The sequence below is a fragment of the Notolabrus celidotus genome, chromosome 15 (genome assembly GCF_009762535.1).
Source record: "Notolabrus celidotus isolate fNotCel1 chromosome 15, fNotCel1.pri, whole genome shotgun sequence".
NCBI classification, from domain to species: domain Eukaryota; kingdom Metazoa; phylum Chordata; class Actinopteri; order Labriformes; family Labridae; genus Notolabrus; species Notolabrus celidotus.
The window spans coordinates 10927370-10939486 of NC_048286.1; the positions used below are offsets into that span (position 1 = coordinate 10927370).

General features: G+C 39.5%; 1 protein-coding gene across 1 annotated transcript in view; it reads left to right on the plus strand.

The window, feature by feature from the left end:
• myo9b (myosin IXb) overlaps nt 1-11853 on the plus strand; it is a 33471-nt gene extending 21618 nt beyond the window's left edge. Inside the window, exons 24-41 of the mRNA XM_034702847.1 lie at nt 1494-1829; nt 2051-2132; nt 3596-3705; nt 3838-3917; nt 4378-4565; nt 5842-5949; nt 6108-6278; nt 6364-6405; nt 6483-6594; nt 6688-6761; nt 6860-7052; nt 7409-7537; nt 8638-8743; nt 8876-9007; nt 9129-9252; nt 9520-9620; nt 9711-9835; nt 10695-11853. Coding sequence (XP_034558738.1) covers nt 1494-1829; nt 2051-2132; nt 3596-3705; nt 3838-3917; nt 4378-4565; nt 5842-5949; nt 6108-6278; nt 6364-6405; nt 6483-6594; nt 6688-6761; nt 6860-7052; nt 7409-7537; nt 8638-8743; nt 8876-9007; nt 9129-9252; nt 9520-9620; nt 9711-9835; nt 10695-10972 — 2491 coding nt within the window. The 3' untranslated portion in view covers nt 10973-11853. The remainder of the gene's footprint in view (nt 1-1493; nt 1830-2050; nt 2133-3595; nt 3706-3837; nt 3918-4377; nt 4566-5841; nt 5950-6107; nt 6279-6363; nt 6406-6482; nt 6595-6687; nt 6762-6859; nt 7053-7408; nt 7538-8637; nt 8744-8875; nt 9008-9128; nt 9253-9519; nt 9621-9710; nt 9836-10694) is intronic.
• Nucleotides 11854-12117: the final 264 nt, after the last annotated feature.

A 12117-nucleotide genomic window follows, 5' to 3' on the forward strand; every position in this document is an offset into this window, starting at 1 on the left:
CTTGTATGCCGTTTGAAGAGCCTGTCGTCTTTCCTCCAAAGATTCTCTTCAACCCTGACTTCATTGATGAGAACGTCAAATCTGTGCATGCTGTCAGCGCCAGTTGCCTGTTTTTTTCGTCTAAACAGGCCGTGTCCAACAGCTTAAATGCTAACACCGCATCTGGAAGAGTCATATTATACTTTTTCATCCGGTTATACCGCTGTTCAAAGTCAATAATGTAGTCCGCCATTGAAACAGGGCCGTCTTTCTTGATCCCGTCAAAATGAGAATAAGCTTCGTACGCGCGGTCTTTTTCCTCCTTTAGAAACACACCATCCAATTTGGCTAGCAGCGTAGTCATACCGTTATCACTGTCCAGATCTTCTACGGGTATCTCCATCGCCGTTTCTCTGGCTCTCCCTTCAAGCCCCAATGCTACAGCGAGGGCTTGTTTCTTTTTGTCGAGTTCCGTGACTCGCGTCCATATACTGACTTCATTTTTCCAACATTCATATGGCCTGGCTTCATCAAACCTCGGCGGGATTTTATAATTAGCAGCCATCCTCTGCTACCAATGTTAATGCCAATAAACACGACGTTTATTTCTTGTTACCGGATCATTTATTACCGCTCAGGTAAAAACACACAACGTAACACATCGGCTGTCTCCCCGCGCTAGAACCACACACCGCGCATGCGCCACCCAGTTCAAGGGTCAACCTCAAAACACATTTTACCGTAACAAACACAGAGATACATGTTAACACAGATAACTTCATTTAGTACGTTAAAGTGCAACATGTATCAACGTATGACATCCACAAAAGATGTGTTTACAATCACAGGGTGACAGATTATTTATTCAAACACCAGGATTAATGGTGTACTGCTGTTGCAAAAAACAACTCTCACTTTAAGCTACAGAGGCATTCAAATCATTTATGTGTTGCTGCTGCATTCAAGTCCAAGCTGCATGGAGTAGCATCACTCAAAGCTTGCACATAATATTGACTGTGTACATTTCAAGTCACTGTTTTGGTGGATGTTGTCTTCAAATATTCTCAAAGCACTATTTCAAGGTGGCCTTCAGGCATTATGTTTTGTTTAGGTGTAGGACAGGTGGGCTGTAATTCAGAGACAATCATACATTTGGCTTTAAACATAATCATGTGGGAACAAAATGCAGCCTTTACATTTTGCCTAAAAAAATTTGTGATGAAGATATATGCTGAGAAGGACAGTTTAAGATTTAAGAGTTGCATCCCAGTGCTCTCTGGTGGCAAAATATTAAACTGCATGAACATATTAGAAAGGCTGCAAGCAAGTAAGCAGAAATACACAGTACACTATAAGACCTTAATAAGAGCAACTTATAACTAAAGATGAGGCGTGTTTTGTTCAGCTTACTGTCCGTCTATTTGAACATAGACTTAGTGCAAATAGTTACGCATTAGTGTATAAGATACAGTTGCGATGATGCCAGTCTGATTATGTGATTCTCACCATAACAGCTCAAAAAAAGAGCTGAAGAGGCAGAGCAAAGTGGAGCTCAGCCCCAGCAGAACCCAGCAGCCTGACCCGGTCAACGGCCAATCAGCACAGAGGGACCGGAGCAGAGAGAAACGAGAGGGCAGAGGATCCCCTCCCCCTCTCAACAGACCCCTCTCCCTCCCACTGGACCCGAAAGTTGTCATTGATGATTCCTCAAACAGCCCCTCTTCGACAAGCTCACTACAGCGCTACATGGGAGGCATCAAGGAGAAGGCGGTGAAGTGGCGGGGAAGACAGAGTGACGACTCAAGTCCGGAAATGCGGCGACGAGAAGAGGACCCAAAAGATGAATTTCAGTAAGAGGCACAAACAAGGCTTTCTCCACCAATGGAGATGATATGTTAACATGACCCCTACCACTTCATTGAATTATGTACATTTTTGTTTAACCTTCAGTATAAAATGACATGGCAATCATTTTTAAGAATATATATCCTGATAAAGTTATCATGAATTACAGGTTGATTCAGTTCCAAAATAATCCACAGCTCCTCTTTTATTGTCTTCTTCAACACAGGCGCAAAGGAAAGTCCATGTCTGTTGATGAACTATCAAAGATCAGCTCATCAGGCTCTGATAGCTCACCCACCACCAACGAGGTAACCTTTACAAATATGTTCTCAAAGGAAACGTGTCTCCATCCACATCCACAACATCCAATTATTTCTCCTTTGAGCTTCTCATGTAGTTGTTGTTAGTATCTTCTGCAACTGTAAATGTTGGTTAGTACCTTTTAGAGTGTAGTATTCATTTGTGCTGTTAGTTGATTATCACATACAAGGAGGCTCCTCACACATGAACTAAAGCAGATATCACAGTCCCTGCCTCATCACATTTCCTGGCTCAATTAGGGCCGGGTGCGTCTTCGCAAGCTGCCCAAACGCAAGCGGCGTTTAGCCTACGCCCGCAGCGGCTTGATGATTAACTTTGGGGGTTCCAAGGAGAGCGAGTACTGGAGCTTTCCGCTGCCTCCAATCAGCCCCCATGTGTCAAATCTGAAGAACTCGGCCAGTAGCATGGATGTCCGGGACCTCAAATCCCAGGTCAAGGTACCTGACCGAAGAGACATTTCCACCGACCTCAGCACTTCCCTGCATGCAGGCCTTGCATGTGTATGCCCCAAACTGACTGAAGGTTGCATTGTTCTGGAACTTCTCATTTCTGCTTTGCAGCCAAGGACAAAAAAAATGAGCTGTTGCTTTAGGAGAGGAAAAGGAAATATGGAAGCCCGTTTCCAACGCTCATTTTTTTATCTTTTTTGTCTCATCGTCCAAATACGGCATGGGACAGCAAGTACAGTCCCAGTAAAGTACAGTAAACAGTGAATTTCTTTATGTCAGTGTTTTTGGTTTCTTGAGAAGTCAGGACGGGATTTAAACTTAGATTATGTTAGCATTATGATTCAAAAGCTCTAAATACGATTTCAGAATTTAAGACAGCTGTTTGATTTATTGTCATGATTTCACCTAAATGATAATAATTTTTTAAATCAGCATCATATCCTCATATTAACCAACCATGAAATTAAACCTCAGTTTATAAATTAGCATATAAATGTATGCAAAATCATTATCCTCCAGCAAATGTCAATATTATCCATAACAGACTAAATTAATAACAGAGAAATGTGTGTACAAAGATCTGATCACATCTAACAAAGAACTTATTAACACGGGTGTAAAGGAAATCTGTAAATTTGTCAATGAAATCTCATCTGATGTGTGTAACGTTCATAACACACTGACAATGATATGGTAACTAACTTGGATCACACTAACTAACTGAAGCAAAAAAGGTCAAAGTTCAGCTGGTGGCAGGTGACAGTTCAGCTTTGCATGAGGAGAAAAATCGGTGGAGGACTACCATTACGGCGCTATGATGTATCATGTTTATGTGGTCCTGTTTGGTGGTGGAGGAGCTGTGCTGCTCTTTGCAGGAGGACGCGGTGGGGAAGGAGGCCTAACTGTTATTCTGAATACCACAACTATTTTGTTTTCCTGTGAAGTTGCTTATTCTGATTTTACACCTAAACTCAGAACATGTTAATGTTTTGGTGCTGTAGCGGATACCTGCAGAACCTGATGGGGCAAGGTTCAGTCTACCAGCTACAAGCAGCAATGAAAACTCAGGACAGCAGGGATCGAACCAGTCACAACTCACAACTCCTGAGAGGTAAAACCCATCACTCAGCTTAAAGGAAACTGAGTTTTCAGGACTAAGTTTCAGGATTTTAACTAAACATATCCCTTGATTAATTTCTTTGTTTTTTTTTGTGAAACTGATACACTCTGTTTTTTTCTACAGGATTTGGTTTCTTAGTAAATTCCTCAAAAAGCGTGGGCCGAAATATGCTCCCGGCACTGACCCTCCACCAGAGAAAAATGGTCAGTAAATATTCAAACACTTATTCCTCAAAGCAGCAGCATTGACATATCAATTTATACAAACATCTAAATTTACTTTAAATAATGAACATAAAGGAATAAACAGACTGAAAGATCAAAAAGATATAAGAAAAAGGAAGAAATGGACAGCTGTGCCTTTTTTGTGTATATTTTATTTTTCACATAGTGTCTGTGTCACTTTTCTGGACATCACTTTGTGTTTTATGCTCCTCTTTCTTTACATCTTCTCTTTACTGCCATCTGGAGTTCTTTGTAGATCAACAACAGGCATTAAACTTAAGAGCCGTTGTTAGAGCACCATATTATATTACTATTATTTCAAGGGTTGAAGAGACTCTACTTGATTTATGAAATTATATTGGTGTTCTTTTTTTAACACATTTAGTGTTTGATTCTGTCTGAATGATAATAATAATGCCACCTTTACCTCTTCAAACAGCAATAACCCTGGCCAGCTACACTCCCCAGTCCTACCACATGCCCAAACAGGACGACGAGAGGGTGAAACGAAACCCAACCATTCGGATCAGCCGGGCGACACGGGTGGCGCAGTGTAACGTGTCTCTGGACCGCGAGATCACAGACACCGAAGAGCTGCGTAACCTGGACGAATTCCTCGGCAACCAGGTGAGGCCATCAGCTGATAAGGGGAAAGTGGAGCACAGCAGATTGCCAACTCAGGTGTTATTTATAGCACCTCCAGATCTTGACCCACATATGGCTCTCTCTGGTTTGTGCTGCTGGTTTTGTATGTTGTTGTTTTTTTTAATCTTCTTAGAATAAGACTGTGTAACTTTGTACACATTCAGCTGTCATGGGTGAGACTGTGTGTGTTGCTGAGGCACATGACAGTGTTGTTGAAAGTTCACTATGATATGAAAGTGTAACTAGGAAAGCATAAAAAAAGTGTGAAAACTAGGGAAGCATATTGCATTCACATGAGAAAAAAAATCTGTAAAATCCCAACAGCACCTCAAGGCAACACAAGAAAGTAAACATGCCCTGGTTGTTCAGTTTAATCCAGTATTATTTTGCTTTGGGTTTAAGACATTGGGAGATACTAGTGTCTTTAAGAAACATAGGTGGTATTGTTATTAGTTTGTCCACTATGCACAGGCACCTGTTTTTAGACATAACTCGACTCAACTTTATTTATTTATATAGCACCTTTCATCCATACAAGCATGCAGCCCAAAGTGCTTTACAAAAGAACAGAGACAGACAGTAAAATTAATAAAATAAGTAAGAATAGAAAGAGAAGTTAAAAATAAGGTTAAGTGAAAAAGATCAGATAAATACAAGAAATAGATAGATAGATAGATAGATAGATAGATAGATAGATAGATAGATAGATAGATAGATAGATAGATAGATAGATAGATAGATAGATAGATAGATAGATAGGCATTCTTCATGGACATAATATGATGCATCTGAAATGCATTCAAGCTGGCTACGTGGTGACTCAAGAGACAATCAGACAATTGTGAGGCTGAGGCTCTGGGTATCTTGTTAATTCAGGAAAAAAGAACAGGTTTTTTTTTCTTCATGTGAATGCAATATGCTTCTGTAGATAACAGCATTTTAAATTAGAAAAAAATCACGTGAATCCTTTCTTGAGTGGGGTTTATAATTTACAAGACCAATTAATTGTTTTCTTTTTATATTGATTACAAACTAATTCATGTTTTGTTTTCTTATCAAATTTGATTTTGTATCTTAAGGAAGCTTTACAAGATGGAGATTAGTTGTGCATATATCCTGTCCAAATAATCTTGCGTTTCTGCTGTACTCCTGCAGGGGACCTTTGTTGCATGTCATACTCCTCTCTCTCTTTTTATACCACAAAGAAAGAAATGGAATGAGTCATGTGTCTTAATCACAAAGTCATCTTTGTCCTCAGGTGAATGAACTGCGATCAAGAATAAAAGAGCTCTCACCAACAGAGAGCATCTTCCTCGCATCCACCATGCAGTTCAGAGACACCATCAAAGGAATGTACTCTATGCAGGTCAGTCCAAATAGTCCTTTACTACATTTTACAATAACATCAGTACAAATAATGATCATGATCATGCAGTAAAAACTACATGTTAAAAGACGTGTTTCTCAGCTTTGGAAGTGGAGATTGGTCACCGACCAACCAAACTTTTCATTTGTGACTACCAGATGCCTAAAATTGGCTACAAAGATCTGATGAAGGGCTACCACAACAAAGTGAACACTCTCGCAGGAACCAAGGAGAAGTCAGAAGTCTCTCTTGTGGTCAACTTGTTTCAGTCTGTGCTGGACGGCTTTATCAGGGGCGAACTGAAACGAGCAGACTGTGAACCAGCCAAGGTGAACTCAAGTTTCAGCCAATCAGATCATCCAGTTAGAAGAAAACATTATCAAACTCACTCGTGATCTCTTGTCTTGCTCTCAGACCACCAAGACAGAAAAGAAGAGAAGGAAAAAGGACAAATGCGTAAGTTGATTACTTTTACCTGCAGAGTGAATTTCTGTAACAAAGTCCAGGTAAATCATCCTGTCCACTCCCTACAGCCTAACAATCCTCTGGATCACCGATTCAGCACGTACCAGGTCAACATTATGCAGTCATGTGACCTGTGTGGCTCCTATATCTGGGGAATGGAGAAAGCTTACATGTGCAGCGGTAAGTTCAATGAGCTGCAACTAAACAAAGTGAAAAACAAACACAAGAAGGACAGAGCTGATTTGAACTCTTTGTTTGATTTGTTTGTTACAGCTTGTAAGTTAATTTGCCACAAGAAATGTCTCGACAAAATCATCACAGATTGCTCAACACGGTGTGCCAGGCAGGTAGGGACCAACATTTTAAGTGATTGAAGAACTTGGAAAAACAAGACTGCTTTTCCATGAGTTTTTGGTGTAAACTCCTCTCATCTTGCTCATGATAGGATGACAGTGTACCAGGCTCACTTCACTTTGGGGTGCAGGTGTGCGTCCTCACCAGCAAAGTAAACCCTGTGCCCAAAGTGGTGGAGGCTCTGCTGATGCATGTGGAGCTGAACGGCCTCTACACGGAGGGAATTTACCGCAAGTCGGGCTCAACCTGTCGAGCCAGGGAGCTCCACCAGATTCTGCAGACCAGTAAGAAAGTCTTAACCAATCAGATACAACCTTAGAAACACCAAACTCATCTTGGGAACCAGAGGAAACCAGTTAGCAGTATGGTTGGAAGCAAAAAAATGACATTTTTGTGAACTTAAAGTTGGATTGAATGATCCACAAGGGAGACACTTGAGAGGGTTTATCGCTCCCTTGATTTCCCATGTTTCAGCTGTTTTCCTTTTTTAATTTCTGTTATTTCTTAGTCTTTATTGCTAATAATAATTATAATCTGCAGAGTGTATTAGAAAAACAATTTAAACGATTTATTAACTCAATCCTCTTCTTGGGATCTTTGTCATATTTTTAACCCAACTTCTTCATGTCTTTGCCCTCAGATCCAGAGGCAGAGTGTATAGAGAACTACCCGATCCACACCATCACAGGGCTGGTTAAACGTTGGCTCAGAGAGCTGCCGGACCCGCTCATGACCTTTTCCCTGTACAGTGACTTTCTACAAGCAGTGGGTAAGTTCGTATAAAATATTGAGGTTTAAACACAAAGATTCTAACAGCACGTGTTGCTCTGTAACTGTGTTGTTCATACTGTAAGTTAACTGTTTAGAGGGAAGTATTAGTAACTACTACTGTTTCTTTGACATCAAGCTAAGGTGGCCGTTGTGTATGCACTGTGACAGTTATGTTCTGAATCAATTGTCCCTCAGTAGATCATCAATAAATAATTTCCGATCAAATAAATGTTGATCATAGCTTCCCAGATGCAAAGATGAAGACTGAAGACGTTCTGTTTAAGATGTCAACTGAGCAACACTCAAAGCTCTTCAGCCTACATGTTAAATAAAAGAGAAAATAGCCAGTCCCTTCTAATAAATACTGCAGTTATTTTCCAATTATCAAACTCAACTTTATTTATAAGGTACATTCCATACAGACAAGCATGCAGCCCAAAGTGCTTCACAAAAGAACAGAGAGACAGAAAACAACAGAAATGAGTAAGATAATAAAAAACTAAAACAAGAAAGAAGATGATGATCATAAAAATACTCCAAAATAAAATAAAATCAATATAATAAAGTTAAAAAAATAAGTGAGGGTTGAAATGAAAATTTAAAATCAATTAAAGTTGAAAGGATCAGATTAATACAATAAATGAATAGACAACTAAATGAATAAGATAAATACATGTTGTTAAATAATGAAGTCCAGGGCTAAAAATGAATGACTCCAAATTAAAAGCCAGATTAAAAGGGTATTTAGTGTACGTTTAAAAACCCCAGAGACAGGCAGAGAGTTCAGAGTTAAGAGGCATAAAAACAGAAAGCTCTCTCTCTTTGTTTGGGGCACGTGAGGAACATTTAAAAGGGAAGCCTTCGAGGACCTCAGGGATCGACAGGAGTTCTGTGACGTATGGAGGAGCGGGGCTGTTAAGAGCTTTAAAAACAAGTGAATGAACTTTAAAATCAATTCTAAAAAGAAATTGATTTTACAGATTATCAGATGGCTACTTATTCATCAACTTGTGGATCAAATGATGATTTTTCTAAGCTTGTCATAAGGTAAGAAATTTTGATATTAACTTGTTCATTAATCTCTGTGTCTGTCCTCAGAGTTTCCAGAGAGAGCAGATAGAATCAGAGCTATTTACCAGAAGGTTGATGAGCTTCCTCCTGCTAATTACAACACCTTAGAGCGGCTCATCTTTCACCTTGTCAGGTTGGAAAATCTTTGTTACTCTCCTCATTTCCAGAACATTCAAAAGTACATGTTTCAAATAATATTGCCCTCCTCGTGGTTATTATCTGTGTTAATTTAAGTCATGAGAGTTATTGATCTGTGTTTTCTTAGAGTTGCAAAGGAGGAAGAGCACAATAAGATGACATCAAGCTCTCTTGCTATTGTCTTTGCGCCCTGCATCCTGCGCTCACCTGATGTCGACGACCCCTTCCTTGGTATGAGGGATGTAGGAAAGACTACAACGTGAGTCATTTGCAGCTTTTCAAAATTTGTTGTGTTAAGGAACAACAAGTCTTGCTTCAAAATACCTGATGTGTTGTTGAACATATGGGAGTGTATTGATCTCTGACTGTGTTGTGTGCAGGTGTGTGGAGATCCTGATCTCTGAGCAGTTGAGACGCTACAATGAGAAGATGCAGAATATCCAGGAGCTGGAATATGCAGAGGCCCTGGCCGTCAATCAGCTCAAACTGAGGAGACAAAACACGGTGAGAGAAATCAACAAGGCCAAAGAAGGTTGCCCCAAAGAAGGAACAGCCTCTTTCAATAATTGAACTCTGTAAGATTGTTGATACAGCTGTTTGTTGCAAGGATGCATAACTCAGAAACAGAGAAATCCAAATTCAAGCACTGTTTGAATCAGAGTCACTTGTTGAAAGAGAACATCAGAGCTGTTTAAACATTGCTCTTCTTTGGTATAAACTTAGTGCCACTGTTTTCACCTGACACCACAAACTACTCTGAATCCTGTGCAGGTTGTTGAAAAGACGTCAGAGGTGGACGCTCCTGTGCCGATATCTTCAGATGAAACAGAGAGGACTCTCATCGACAGGATCAAGTCCATCAAGCAAGAAAAGTGGGATGACATCATTTTCATGGGAGTGATATTTACTGTGCATTCTTCATTTCAGTGATGTTGAATATGATCTTGTGTTACTTCTTTCAGGGTGGACTTGGCCTGCAGGTTGCCTGAATTGGAGCAGGACACCTCTGACAATGACAACTTGGACTCGTCATCATCAATGAGTACAGAGAGCCTAGAGGACCGACTGGACAGCCTGGACTCCGAAGGTCAGTAGGTAGGTAAGGTACTTTTACCTTACTCTGAGTTTAAGGTGAAAGATAAAGTTAAAGTTATCATATTCTTTTATCATTGGGGAGGTGGATCTTGAATACTCCGTTATATTTGATGTTCTCAATTTACACTGATGTCAAATTCACAATCAATACATTATTTGTTATAAAGGAAAGCTTGTTTCAAGATTTACTCCAGCCAGCTCTGGGCTAAAAAAGGAGCAGGGGCAAACTACTACCATACTACTATTTTTAGAAAATGACTACATCAAAGGCTGCAAAGGGTGCATAGTTAACAGGGCCATGATTGGGTTTGCAGTTCAGAGTTGAGTTGAATCCATATTTTCTCACATCCCTATTTATTACATCTCCAATAATGGTTTGTGTTAAATTGGCTTATATGTTCTTATGACATCTGTGTATAAAATATAAGAACCAGCACATGATGGAAACATTACATTCATGTGTTTATTTTTCACGACAAATTCTTGGTCGTAAGAATTTGCCAAGCCGGCATGTTGTTTATACAAAGTTCTAAAGTTGGCCTAAAAGTGGCTGAAGTAGGATGTAAATCAGATTTTTTTTTTCGTATGAGTGTCCACAAAAACAGCCAATGGGCAACACCATGGATGTGTGCCGCAGGCAATGTGTCCATAGCACAACGAACGCCTGAGAAACACTCACCTCAGTTGTTCGTTAATAAGAACAACTGGTGCAGTCAAAAAACATGAAGTGTTTTTGTTCCCCGCTCCATAAAAATAACCTGCATGAGCTAACCTACTGACCGACTTTTACAATGTGCTTTACAAGAATCTCATGCAAAACAAGTTAACTAGTCTGTGGTTTGTGTTATCAGGAAAAGTGACCATGCGATCAAAAACCCAGAAACCTGAATGCCCGCCTAAACCTCCTGACTTGGCAGAGAGAGTCAGAAGTCTAATGGCTCTGTCGTTTGACGATCAGCTAGAGTTCAGACAAGGACAAAAACCAGATGTTACCCAACCCATGTGCTTCCTGCCCAGCCAAGACAACCCCTCTCCAACAGACAGACCACAGGACGCCAGCAAGTCCATCAACAGGAGCTTTGAAGATCTGGACATCCCTTACATTGATGAGGATGAAGATCCATCTTGAACAGAACACTAAAAGCTGTTATATTTGAATTTTTTCAAGTTTGTGTTAAAAGAAGATTTGTGCTATATCAAAATGAAACTGTGCACTTTGTTTTACAGAATTTTCCATTTGTCTATGCTGCTATGGAAACAAATTGCTTTAAGAATTTATATGTATTTAACAGGAGATCGTACAGACTATGCCTTCAGGGTGTTCTTGGCAGATCTGAACCCAACAGCAAGGACTGTTCTGCCTCTTTTGTCAAACCATTACACCATATGTGATTTTAAACATACTTCATGTTTGTAAAGTACACTTTTTTATAACAGGTTGGTGTTCTGGACCAGTTCTGTGAAGCTGTGTGATACTAGTGTTTCATCTGTGGAGAAAAACAGGACAGCATGATTAGGAGCAATCAAAAACACAAGCACCTCTTTTACAAAAGGACTTCATTCTGAGCATGATCAATGTGCTACTTGTGGGAGATTGTGGTGTTTTGTGGAGAAAAAAACAAGTGTGCCTTAAAATTAGGATCAGAGTGATCCTCAGTTGTACAAAGCAACGTTGAATTGTTTTCTCTCAAGGAGCACATTTTGTGCCGTTTAAACGTTTTTCCTCTGTTCATTTTCCTGTGGTTCATATCATTGCTGTGACTGACAGTTAAGTCATACTACTGTAAAGAGAAAGGTCATAATGCTGCCTTTAAGACTGACTGAAAATACTTGCCTCTGTCACTTTTTGTGATATTGCATACAGGTACAGTTTCACCAAGTAAATATTCTATCTCTACATGTAGGTTTTTTTTAAATATGCATGAATGTACATTTTATAATGGGTATTAATAATTCATATTTAGGTGAAGACCCTCAAAGTTTGAAATAAACTGACCATTTTCAAACGTCTCCTGCTGTAATATAAAGATCAGATGTATACAAGTGACTACAACTAACAATGCAGATTTACAGCGAACAGTATATTCAATTCAAAACTTTGATCAAAAGCACTAGATAAGAAAAATATACAACTTAGAAAGACAAGAAATTGCACATAAAAAGTGTAGAACTGATTTATGATGCTTTATTAATTATTCAAAAGATAAATGTGCTGAAACAGTGCTTTTGTGATTTTTTTAATCTATAGTCTAAGGTTTTCAGACAACATAAGAG